The sequence below is a fragment of the Girardinichthys multiradiatus genome, chromosome 11 (assembly GCF_021462225.1).
Source record: "Girardinichthys multiradiatus isolate DD_20200921_A chromosome 11, DD_fGirMul_XY1, whole genome shotgun sequence".
Lineage (NCBI taxonomy): Eukaryota > Metazoa > Chordata > Actinopteri > Cyprinodontiformes > Goodeidae > Girardinichthys > Girardinichthys multiradiatus.
The window spans coordinates 11524993-11538876 of NC_061804.1; the positions used below are offsets into that span (position 1 = coordinate 11524993).

A 13884-nucleotide genomic window follows, 5' to 3' on the forward strand; every position below is an offset into this window, starting at 1 on the left:
ATTAAACACTTCAGAGGGGAAATGGTACAAATGAAGCAATTAGAGATGCAGAAAAAATGTTCTCTTATTTCATGATTCTGCTCAAGTCAGAGTCTCCACTAAAATTTTAGGTTCAGGTTAAGCTCACTGGTAATGGGTTAGCACATTATCAGTGTGGCGGTTCTTCTCCTTTATGCATCAGAAGGACATGCTTCAGAAACTTTGGCCAACCCGCCAAATATTCCAACAGGTCACAACTTTTCCAGTGATATTAAAAAGTAAGCTAGACTTCTGTGTTGAGCTGCTTTCAAATATATTCGGTTTCATGGTTTGTTTAATTAAACATTCCAAGAGTTCGACAGTTAATGACAGGCTTCTCTCTTTTAAATACAGCCCAGCATACGTTTCCACAGCACTTCACCAGCAGGTTAGTTTTTGTTGCAGCACCACTGAGCACCTTGTTTCTGTTTGATCAAACAGTAATTTTTCCCATTTGGCATTTTTCTCCATCACTCAGCCTCGATATATTGTCATCATTGCCAAACTCTGCGGCTGCGACAGGGTGTGAATAAATCTTGCAAATGAGGTCTGAAGTGGCCTTTTCTTTTGCTGAACTTGACAAGGTTAATTCGAACGTGCGATCCTCACTCCTCTGCACACTCAAGATCATTTCAAGGCCCTGATTTTCATGTGCCAATCCTGCAGCAAGAAAACCAGGGAAAAATGTAGAATCTGAATGTGACAGTTTGCTGCCGTTGAGTGCGCGTGTGGAAGATTAGCATAATTAGGTGCTGTGAATGGAGGGTCACATTTTAATCTGTGGTATCATCTAAAGCAGCAGGCTGTTACGCGCTCCGTGACTTTGTGCTCCGCTCTCTCCTCCTCAGGTACCTACTTCACGCACGAAGCCAAAGGAGCGGACGATGCGGCGGATGCAGATACAGCCATCATCAACGCAGAGGGTGGCCACACCAACTCGGATGAAAAAAAGGAGTATTACATCTAACCCTGAACGGGGGCCCCCCTCCCACCATCGCTCGGGTGTCCTCGCTGGCACGCGGAGCCGTTTTCCCAGGGTTGGGGCAGGGTTTGACGGATTCGCATTGCTTTTAGTGAAGAGTAGAGGAGGGATTTTAAAAGAAAGGCCTGGGTTTGCGCCGTTGTTTAGTCTAGTCTGCAGATGTAGATGGAATGTTATTTGTGTTTAAGATAAAAAAATAAAATTAAAAAAAACTTCTTGGAGTAAAGCGAGTTGGGGTCTTGGGGTGGGGGTGGGAGGGAGCGGCAGACGTTGCCAGAAATCACTGTAGAGAGCTTCACCGTTTAACTTTTCCCTAACTGCTGGTACGAAGTTTATCTTTTAGTTCCACCATTTGCAGAAAATTCTGTGCCTTGTTCTGAATTTGTTTGTTCTCTCCACACTCTACATCCGTGTTGATCATCATTTGCATAACCTCGTTGCTCTTTTTTCCCTTTTTCATCTTTTTTCCCACCACTTGTTATTATCAGCGTGCTGTCAGCTTTTGTATGAGGGTAAAATTACACAGCCACTTTATTCATTTCTCTAAATGTGTCTGCACACATGCTCAACTCCTCTCCTGCATAACAAACACTCTTTCCAGTATACTGTGATTTGTCTCAAGCCATTTCCGCTCTCTTTTTCCTCTGAGTTTCTAAAGAAGTAATGCATGGGGTTACTTTATGTGTCATTGTACAAAAAGCCTAAACCAGAACCAGGTTTGTTTTATTGGACTCCCCACCACCATCACTTTCAGAAAACACAAACAAAATGAAGGTTGCAAAGGGCCTAGGATCAGTTTGCCCCTTCACCCCTCTGTTTCCTTATTCTGTGCCAACATTTAGCAGTTTCATCGCTTTCTATGTCTATTTTATACCTGGAAACAAGCAGATTCATGTGCATGATCGGAAAATGCTCAAATCTCATGCACACTTTAATTTATTCCTATGTTTCTGTGTATGAGACCCTAATTTTATTTATTTTTATTCTGATCCCTGTATTGAACGATTGATTCTGACCCTTGATCAAATTAAAATAACACTAAGAAACCTCCAGTTGGTAGATATTATTTATTGCAGACACAGAGCCATGTTTCCTTACAGTATTCCTTGTAGTGACCACAATTACCTCAAATGTGACCTTTCACACACATTTGACTGTCTCTTCCAAGTACTTCTGCTGGACAAATGCCTCTGCTGAATTTTCTGTGCTCAATCAAAACTCTTAAATACATGTCAAAGTATCTGATATGTTAATGATCTTGCTAACTGAGAAATTCAAATGTGCTTTTTAAAATAATCTATTATCAGTGGACTTTAAATTGTGATTAATATGTTAAACTCAGAAATGAAAGTCCTTCTATTCAAATGTTTGAAACCTTGAAGGTGCAAGCAGCTCTAACAGGAGTTTTATTCATATTTTATCACCAATGATGGTTTTCATTCTTCTCTCTGTAGACAATGTGGTAGAAGAGTAGAATCTAATTATCAGTTTAATTAGCATGTTACGCGACCTAACCACGTGTTACGCGACCTAACCACATGTCGCAATTTGGCCACTTCTCCCAAAGACCGGGTCTGCTCGAATTGTTTGGGAGAAATGTTTTTGTTTGCAATTTGGTTCTTGAGTGATATAAACCATCCGATCATTGCGATATAATCAGCTACTGCCTCTCTGCCACTGGGCAAGCTTCAGGTCTGAACAACAGATATTGTGCTGAGATTTTATTGTCGCCTGAGCTAGGAAACAGGGCACTGAGAACCACAGGTCAAGAGACCCAGTCTGTCTAAAAGGTGATACAACCAAATCCAGACCACAGCAAGGCATTCTGCTGCTTCTGGTTAGGTAGGTCTGATCTGAGAAACTGATCTGACTAGGTGTCTACAAAACCCTGAATCCCTCTGATTTATTTTCTTCTTCCAAATTATTTCATATCAAATTACTGTTACATATCAAAATCCCATGTAAGGCCGTAAATACCCTTTCTTTAAACTCCAGAGAGAGACCAATAAAACATAGGTTCAAATTAAACTTTAATCAGCCATGTTAATATTTTTAACATAAATGTTTCACTTAGAAATAGACTGCGTAGACTGCAGAGAAAGATCAAACATAATGCAAAACCAGCAAAAACAAGCGCATTGAAGTGCAGACCAAACCTGATCAACTTGCCATTTTTGGGCAGCAGTAAATATTTTGCCTCCATAGAACACAACTGTGTGGTTCACTGAGAGGTGATGCAACAAGATCCGGACCACAGTAAGGCATTCTGCTTCATTTGCTAAGATGCTCTTACTGTTTTTTTTATTTTTCCTTTGTCAAAATTATAAATTTATTGTTAAGATCTTTGTTTTATTTTGTTTCCACTTTTTACTTCAGTAAATCTGAAGGAAATGGACATTAGTGAAATAAACAAAAATCTGGATTGCATGCAAATAATTTAGTTGGTGAAACGAAATGTTAATTTTGACGACTATCTATAACCTCATCTCTTTTTTAAATGCGTGATGAAGCCATCTGATTGGAATAGGTAAAGAATTCATCCTTGAGGACTGGCACTCGGGTACAAAATGATGCATAATCAGTGTGAAAAGACCCATTGCAGAGGGCTCCTTTTAATGTCAGAAAAGATTTGGGTGCGAAACGACCAAAACTCACAGGTATGAAACGGTGAAGGGGCAAAATGACCAGAACCCTTGCAAAGACAAACACTAAAAGAATTTTTCCAATATTATCATGCTTTTTAAATTACATTAGATAAGTGCATTATTGTCCTTGATTTACTGACATTTCATTTAAGGAAAATGTCCCCTCGTTCAGAATTATTAAAATGCTTCTACCTACCAGCTTTTACTGAATTACAACGATCAGTTTGACTTTGTTTGCATTTTCTCACAATCTAAAATATACTTTTTCAGCTAAATGGGGAAAGTAAGAAAATGCTAATTTCCTTAGTTGGTAAAAATAAATGTCCTGTGGAAGGGGGAGATATCTGGTTTTAATGTTGGAGTACAGGATGTTGGTGTTGTGTATATTAGTTGAAGTAGTAGAAAGGACAGCCTTAACCAGTTTTAAACTGAAACACCTGTAAGTTTGACTTTCACTGGAGCTTCAAAATCTAGAGGGCGTCCATCTATCTGTTCATATATTCTCATAAACACAAAATGTAAATGAAGCCAGTGAAATCACAGCTGTAATGTACACTAATCCTTACTCAGAAATATTTTTTAAAACTTACTAGAATAACAACTGAACACCTTTGTTGGTTCTATTGTATCAGTTATTGTACGTTTTGTCAAACGGAGGGAGAACTGACCGGCTCTGAGAGACACATTTCTTGCCCCATCCTCCTCAACATCCACGGTTTAGCTTTGTCCCGGCGGCTTTTGAATGCTTAAATATTTCACACGTTTTGCATATCTGTATCTTTGCTTGGATCTGTTCAGTTCAGCTTCAGCCTCAGCATCACCTGCCAAAACTGAACCAGAGTCAGTTTTGTCGTGCCAGCTAAGGCGCTCTGTATAATGCCAAAAGTCATTGTTTGCTTATAATAAAACTTCCTACACATGTTGTTCCATGCTGTTAACCCATTGTTTGCATCGGCACCCTGGCTTGTTAACAATGCAGAGGGCCTGTTGTGATTACTGTGTACACACAGCAAGCAACACGTTTAATGAGTCCTGGACTGATGTGGGTGGATTAAGGTGGAGGTGGGTGAGGGTATCTTCCAGTGGGAATTTTTGACAGTTTTCACTCCTGTATATGCTCCATATTGGTCGGGTCAGGTGTTGAAATATCATCTGTATGAATGTCATATTAATTCTGAGCTTTTATTCTTTTATTTAAATTATTATTTTTCCAGAGGGAAATTATTTAACGTCGACCAAAATCAGTGACTTTAAGGAAAAAAAAATTAGCTGCACAAGTTTGAGTTTGTGGATTTTATTTAATCCAGACACCATAAAAACTATACATATAGGCTCAACTACTTAAATCATGTGAAAAAATGAATGACTCCCAAGAAATATTCAGATTTTCTTAGCTAATATTAATATAGTGATATCTACTCTTTTTTTCTCTGGAAAAGAAAGAGATTTAATTACAGATAAACACCGAGAATGAACCTTGTTCATCTTGTTAAACAAAGATATGAACAAAAATGTTTTTACCAGCTGAGAAAAAATGTTAGGACACCCTGTCCCATGATAGCTAGTGCTACCCCTTACAGTGATACACTTTGTTTAGCCATCTACCATTCTCATATTTCCCTCCAACACCCTCTGATACTCAGTGGTATTCATGGTGGATTATATGATGGTGGGCCAGACAGGTCCTGCTGCAGCAAATCCTTCCTAGACCCAGACACACTTCCACCTCCATGCTTGACAGTTGGTATGAGGCTATTTTCTTGAAATGCTCAATTTGGGTTATGCCAAACATGTCCTCTGTTCTGTGTCCAGATAATTTGGTTTTGGTCTCGTCAAAAGAACATTATTCCAGAAGTCCTGGCTGTGGTCTATGTTCTCTCTTACAAACCTCAGTCTGACCTTCATGTTTTTCTTAGAGAGCAAAGTTTGTATCCTTCCCTGGAAAGTTAAACTTGTTTAGTCTATTTCTGATTGGACAGGCATGAACTTTCACCTCAACAGTAGTAATAAGTCCTGTGACATTTTAGTGTTTTTGAAGACTTCTTTTAGCATCTAGCGGTCTGCTTTCAGGGTATTGTTATAACTGATATTAAATACCAATATGTCTAAAAATGTTAGAAAAACACACTTTAATACTTTAATAGGGTGTCCTAATTTTTCACATGGCTGTACGCATTAAACATTCTCATTGCCTTATTATCAAACCTTCTAACCTCTCTCAGCTCAACAGACATTATAGTGATGTGGGGCAAAGGTAATGCCAATAAATGATAGGAAACAACATGTGTTTAAGATTAAACACATCATTAAACAACAAAACCTTTAGTTTGACAGCAGACGTTGGTCTAACTTTGAAGTTCAAATAAATGATGAAACACTTGGCCCATGTGCACATGCAGTACTGTACAGCAACCAGCTTCAGTATTTTGCAGAGAGTCCTTTAGCATTTAGGATAGCAAACATTTTTGCCAAGTGTCGACACGCTCCTAATGCTTCTCAGTCAGTCTTTGCCCAGTCATTCTTCATGTGCAAAAGCCTACAGTCCATTGTTCCTTGATAGCCTCTTTAAATGAACCAAGAACCTTCAATTTAATTTTAATCTTTTAACTGAGAAGGCCCCAACAGGACATTCCAGGATCCTTTCCTCAACCAAGCTTTGGTTGACCTGGAGACTTGCTTGGGATCACTGTCTACCAGGAAAGTCGGATGATGACCAAGGTTTAATTTGTCAGCAGAGGACACAATGCAGATGGTCAGTTCCTGTTGCTGATAAATGATGTAATCAGTGACTCACCTCAATGCTTAACCATGGAGATGGTGTTCTTCTGGTCAGAGGCCTGGTCTTTAACATGTCAGACAGGTCCAGTGTGGTTTCATCAGTCCATCAAACTGTCTCCAAAGATTCCCAAGCCTTATCCAAACTCCTTCTAGCATGTTCTAGTTGAATTATCCAGCTCCTCATAGTCAGGTCATCTTATAAATGCCACTGAAGCACTTGTTCCATCATTCATCAGGTCGTCCTGCAGGAGTTTTGAGGTCACATGAAGGAATTCTCCTAGTTCTGCTAAATATGTTGCTAAGGGATCCTGATGGGAGGAGTGAATGCTGCAAGTCACTGACTGGATGCAATCTGCTGGGTTTCCTTAGATAGAAAAACTTTTTATCCAATTTGAATAAATAACTAACTCTGACTGCACTGTTCAATGGTTAGGATTAATTGGAATGTATGTACCTGACTGTTGTGAAGTGCCTTGAGACAACATGTGTTCTGAATTTGCGCTATATAAATAAAACTGAATTGAACTGAATTGAACTGATGAAAATCTGGGTGTTGTTCAACAGTCACGTCACGCATGTTTTCAGATGTTGCTCAAGTTTTAAACTTCCCTTTAATACTACTAATGGCATCTCTTGAAATGTTTAAGTTTTGGAAATATTTTTTATAGCCAGGGCCCTTTAGGTGGGATGAAATGCCACCTCAATGTTTTGGGTTTCCCATGATTGCAGCTCAGTTTGGGTGGAGTTTATGTATGCATCACAGCTGAAGCACATTAAGGATCACAATAGGGTTCCTAAACACTTAGTAATGTTTCATCATCTTCAGGCCATAAAAACAATATCGTATAGGAGAATAATTGTGTCATGGCTATCTTAATATATATTATTACATACAAACACTATACCATTCAGTTAAATCAGAATATTGCTCTTTGAAAAGCTTAAATCCTTAAATATTTGGGGACTGAATTTTTTTAAATTGCAACACAAGTGTTGCTTATGGTAAACGGATATGAAGGCAACTATTGCCATCATTGTGTCTGAGATCATCTCTCCATTTATGGCTCATTTTTAAAATTTATTTGCACTGTAAATATAACTACTGATTTGTTATTATTGTTATATTTTACAGTATCTGTTTATCATCAGTACACACTGTGTATACATATCAGTCGAATCCACTGAAAAACCTAGAATGAATACTACTGTTAGTGTCCTGTTCGGGAAACTGAAACATTTCTTGTGTTGCTTGCCGTGTGTCCTCATATCTGCCACTTGTTTTAACATTTAAGCATTTCATTGTATTTTGTAAATGTGAATCATATTAGCTGTGTGATAGCTTTAATATATCATCGTCATGCTTGAAGACAGCGTTCAGGCTTTCTATTTGGAGGATTTGAAGCTGAGGTTTGTCTCGCAGGAACGAATGAGGGCTTTTAGAAATGCATCCTTTCTTTAAACATGCCCCGTCTGTGCTTAAGGAATGTGGTCTGCAGCCCTAGAAAAGAACAGTCAGGTTAGCTGAAGCTGGGAGTTTAATTTTGAGCTTTTTCACTGGACGTGTACAAATTAGTTACACACAGGTTTCATGCGTTAGATTTAATAAGTCACGTATAAATCACCACCATGTTCACACTGTATGCTGACGACACTGTTTTGTGTTTGTGTACACTGGATGGGTGGGGGTAGGGTAAAGGGTACTGATAAAGTTAGATGTTTCACGGTGTCTGAATAAAATATGACAATTATCTGACTGGTTATTGTTGCTTTATGGATCACAGAGCAGATTTCACTCCATCGGTTAGGCTGCAACTTTGTGATTTGTATTCTACAGTGAGCACTGTTTTGCTTCCTTGACCAATGGCAGCTTCCATTTCGATACTTGTCAAAACAGGAGCAGAAGGGGATCTTGTATTCTCCCTTAAGGCCGATACGCTGATTATGACTTTTTCGTTCTCCCAAAACTCCAAAAACATGGAAAAATAACATTTGCGTGTGTTGAAATTGTTTTAGATTGGAGTACATGACGCAATAGGTTACTGTATACATTTATTTTTCTGGATATTACCTGTAAATTAAATAAATGCACCATGCACATACATTAACTGAGGTAGTTTCCTGCACATTCAGTTCCTTTGATAATGTCCTGTCTCAGGTTCAGGTGTTGCTGACCGATGTGACTGCATCTCAGGTAGAGTGCAACGTTTAGGCCCCACCTGTCGACAACATAGAAGCATGTACAAATGCATTCATCAAGTCCAGAAGTGCAAACTCATTCTTTTTACGTACAGATTTGGTGAGATGTTTTACATATACAGTATGTTGTACATGTTTTATGTCTTTTTTTCTTAATATTTGGTGCACTGTAAAAATTTGTTAAATATTGTTTTTTTTCATATCATACGTTTATTGGAATGAAGCAGGATCAGAAATGTGTTGTGGCTGTACTACTGTCACTGAACGCTCCACCGCCTTTTCAAACTCCTATGATTCCCAAAAAAAGGTTTGATTGTTCAACCCAGTTCTTGTTTTCAGATTGTTCTTTTTGTCTCTCTGCTGTACTTGAGAAAAATGTAATGTGTATTAATGGAGAACAGGAGTTCCACATTCCCATACACATTTTGTATTGGTTCATAAATAGACATTTTTACAAAACAATGAAGAGTTCTTGTCTTAATAAAAGAGAAAAGATATTAATGTCCAAAATAATATGTGTTGGCTGTTTTATTTTGACTTGTCGGTTATGAGGGTGTAAAGCAAAACAAAACAAAAAAATTTGATAACGGAAAGATATGATGGGAGAAATCATTCCTAATCTTTCCTTGTCTGCCTTTAATCAGCAGAATTCAGCTAAGCAAAAAATACTCTGTTAAATCCAAGGAGTGTTTTCTAAAAAGGAGCAATAACCGAGGTGGAAAGAGGTGCATACTTGAATTATTACCCGGTTGATTGAATTTTACCAATCAAGCATTTTGGATACAGGTCCATCCACATGCCGCATCTTGAACTTGACAATATTTTCCCACTTTTTGCAGAAGCGCTCCAAACATGTACAGTGTACATTGGAGTACAGAAGGCTTTAAAAAGAGCTATTTTTGTAGAGGGTGAGCACATATCAAATTTTCTGACCAGCATATTAGTTTGTGCATACATCATACAATACTGCCTGTAAATGTCACGATCATCAGACAGGTCATCATTTATGTGGTGCCCCAAATATTTAACCTCTTTACTTGTTTAGAGCAGCACGAGACAAGGAGAAGTCAGGGGTTATCACATGCTACTAACAATCATAATGTTGCTCTTCTTGGCATTATACTTTATATCAAAGTCATAACCATATTGAGAGCATACCCTTAATAATCTTTGAAGGCCAGCACTGTGGTGTGATTATGAATCCGAAAATATTATTTAATTTTAATATTTTATCAAATAATATTTGGGTCTGTTAAGGGTTGTCCTGTGAATACCAGCCCAGTAAGGCGATGGTATTAGGACAAAATAGAAAGGTGTGAGACGAGCTCTGACATTATTGAACAGCACAAACTCTGCACATATATGGAATGAATTCACACAATTTCTTAAAATACAAGAATTTATTAACAAAAATAAGTCAACTCAAAGTCAAACATATTTCCATCAAAAAACTCTTTACTATGCTAAAACAATCCAACTAAACTACCAAGCAGAATTAAAGAATAAGGAAGATTAATGGGCTATGTACAATATAAACAAGTTGATTAAAGATGATTGGAAACCATGACCAAAAGAGTGATGCAACATTACCATGCAATGTTTATGTTTGAGAACCAAGGATTATCTTGAAGAATCTGGAAATGAAGTTAAGTTAGTCTTGGAACCAACTTAGGAAATAATCAGCAAATATTTAGACAACCCTTCACAATGCAAGATCAGATAAAATATTATTTTAATAAAATAATGTTTTAAATAATGATCTGCTGAATAAAACCAACCTTCTGGATGACTAAGTCTCAACGCTGTCTCAATAGCTGCCTTTATTTATTTAAATAATATTTTAAGAAATATTATTAAGGGAATATTTTGGAAAAGAGCCAAATATTTCTGGAGAAATGGGGCTTAATGGTGTTTAATTAGTTATCAGACTTAGTAAAATGATGTCAGGCACACATTATTTACTGGATTGAAAACTAAACCTTTCTGGGTAAATATTATTTAGCAGCAAGCATGTGTTCTCAGCTGTTAGCAGTTAAGCTAACAAAAGAGGCTAATAGCTTAGCACCAAAGTCAAACACCCACCTTTAAAAATACCATTAATAAAAGGGTTAAAATGCATAAGCACAGATGGCGCGTTATGATCAATCTTCTGTTTAAAATCAACCTTTAATAAAGTTTGTCTTAACTTTAAAAACACACAAAGAACACAACCTGAGCACGTATGCTGCAGATAGCCAGCTAGCCCCAAGATAGCTGAGTTCAACACAAACAAAACCAAACTTTATAAAATGAAAAACGTTTAGATCATTTCAATCTAAATCACTTCTATGTTATTCTGCCCAAACACCTAACCTCATGAACTGCGGTGAGGAATGTTGTCCAAGGCGGAGAAGTTTGAAGAAACGTCCACAGACTTTAAACGGTTAGCTACAGCTAACCTCCTTAGCTGTGGGGAGTAGCGGCTGTTCTGTCGGCCGGTCTGTGAACAAACGGTTAGCTTCTAGCTATCCTCCGTGGCTGTGGATGAAAGACGGCCCGTTCTATCCGCCAACCACACTGCATGTTACTGTAACCACGGTGATGGGGTCTCTGCTGTCTTCCTTCCAGACTGGGAGACCGCTCCGCTCGGCTTCATAGAGACCGCGTCTCTGTAGGAAACTTCTCTGGGACAGTTTGCTTCTGCAGGCCTCGGAGAGAAAGTAAGCAATTCTTACACCTTAATTTCCCCGTTCATGAATGAAAATACCGGATACACAGACAGTATTTCATTCGTACTTAAATTTGCATATGATCGATGATGGAATGACATCTTTGGATCCAGTTGAAGAGTTTATGTCTGTTTGCCAGCAAAGAGACATCAGCGCGCTTGTCTCCCCTATCCGGTCCCTCTCGAAGGCTGTGTGGAAGAGGGCGGATGTAGCAACAGCTGTGCTTTTATTTAGGCAGTGGCGTCACAGGAAGTCCGCAGTTATCCCATTTCCTGGCTCTGCCGGAAGAAGGTTAATGCACTTTATTTTGAAAAGTTCCAGAAGAGTTTGTACCGGAGTTTAATGTTGAAATCCATTGCTGGGTCCCAACAACTGTACGGACATAGGACAACAAATCATCTGCATACATCAGGTGGTTGATTATGACTCCAACATTAAATGCATCGGACACAGTATTACCCCATCTCACATACATTAACTGATGCCCATACCAATAAACAAGGACTCTAATTAGATATTTTGGTACTCCTCTGTTATGTAACTTGTGAAACAGCTTTTGATGATTCACACAGTCAAATGCTTTAGAGGAATCAATAAAACACATAAATATTGTGGTGTTGTGCCTGTTATACAAGTCTAGGATCACCTTTAATGCAAGGATGCACATGTCTGTGCCGTGTTTAGGTTTAAAACCAAATTGATTGTCAGAGGTCAGGACAAATTCCTCCAACCTGTTTAACAAAATCCTTTCTAGGACATTTTACAGACTACTAGCTAAGGCTATGGGTCGGTAATTCTCCAGAGAGCTAATCTTGCCAGCTTTATCCTTAATAATCCGTACTAGTATAATAGATAGCATTGAATTTGGTAACAAACCATGGACTAAAAGGCCAGTGAAACACATAGAAAGTAATGGAAAGAGCTTCCTACTTGCATTTTTCAAATGCTTAGTAGAAATGTTATCCATACCACATGCCTTGTTGTCTTTCAATGTCATGATTGCATTATGTATTTCTTGAGGGAAAACTATCACATTCTCATTACTAAGTATGTCACCTGCTACAAAGGTGTTACTTTTGACACAGTTAAACAGCTCACTGTAGTGCTCCTGCCACAATTTAGACATTTCTTTTATGTCACTGACACCATTAATAGTAGTCAGAAGTGATGTTTTGCAATTATTTATTTTCTTAATTTTTTCTAAAAGTCCTTGACAATATTACTTTTTAACTTTCTTGCAAGAGAGTCAGACCTCATAGTGTTTTCTTTTCTCTTTTTAATCTTAAAGTATATTTGAAATTTGCATTAGCCTGTTTTTTATACTCAAACATTGAGCCATGTCTTTGTTTACCCGAAGCAACCCATGCTTTAAGAGCCCTTCTGGCCTCTGCATATCATCTGAACACATTTTTAAATTAGAAAGAGAAAACCTGAGGAAATACAGAAAGCAGTTTTCAAGTGAAGATGTCATTCATTGGTGGAAAAAAAGCTATACAATTCAATCTGGCTCGGTATGGAAAAAGTAAATGTCCCCTCATTAAATCATCAGTTAACTTTGATTGACCATTTTGTTTGGCTCATTTTCACTAGTCACACTTGGGCCTGATTACTGTCAGACCTATAGAATCAAGAAATCGATAAAAGAGATCCTGTCAGACAACATGAAGCAGGCTAAACAATCTCAAAAAGCAACACGTCAGACCCTGATCTGTAAAAATTCAGCAGCAGATAAGAAACAAAGTCATGACTTCTATCAGTCTGGAAAAGTTTACAAACCATTTCTAAGGGTTTGGGACTCCAGAGGACCACAGAGAGAACTGTCATCCACAAATGGAGTGGCTAGCCTACCAAAATTACTCCAAGATCTCCCCCATTAATTATCCAAGAGTTCACAGAAGAACCCAGAACAACTTCTAAAGCTTTGCAGGCCTGCCTGCCTCAGTTAAGGTCAAAGTTCATGACTTAACAATTAGTAAGAGAGACTGGGCAAGAATTACCTGTGCATCCTGTTACATCTGGTGTGAAACTAACAAAATTTTATGAAACAGAGCATCATACTTACAATTAAACTTAGAGGTGGTAGTGTGATGGTCTGGGGCTGCTTTGCTGCTTCAGGACGTTGACAACTTGCTGTAACTGATGAAACCATGAATTCTGGGCAGGGGGTTCAAAAGCACACCCACAAGTCTACTTCTGAATGGCTCAAAAAACAAAATGAAGGTTTTGGAGTGGCATAGACAAACTCTAAATTAAAATCCTGAAATTCATTAAAAATTGTATTTAAAATATTAAAATCAATTTTAAAACTCAAGTGTTATGTAGATTTATTACACATAGAGGGAAATAAGTCTTTATTTCTTGTAATTGTGGCTATCAGCCTGTGGTTCTGCTGAGGTGTTCAGGAAGCCCAGGTTGGTTTGATAGTGGTCTTCAGGTCATCTGCCTTGTTGGTTCTGGGGTCTCTCATCTTCCTCTTAACAATACTCCATAGATTATCTGTGGGGTTTGGGTCACACCAGACTCTGGGACCTTGATTTCCAAATGAAATGCAAACTTT

The 13884-nt window shown here is 38.2% G+C and overlaps 1 protein-coding gene across 1 annotated transcript in view; it reads left to right on the forward strand.

Annotated features, from left to right (window-relative positions):
- cadm1a (cell adhesion molecule 1a) overlaps positions 1-9132 on the forward strand; it is a 598640-nt gene extending 589508 nt beyond the window's left edge. Inside the window, exon 10 of the mRNA XM_047378234.1 lies at positions 867-9132. Coding sequence (XP_047234190.1) covers positions 867-985 — 119 coding nt within the window. The 3' untranslated portion in view covers positions 986-9132. The remainder of the gene's footprint in view (positions 1-866) is intronic.
- The last annotated feature ends 4752 nt before the right edge of the window (positions 9133-13884 follow it).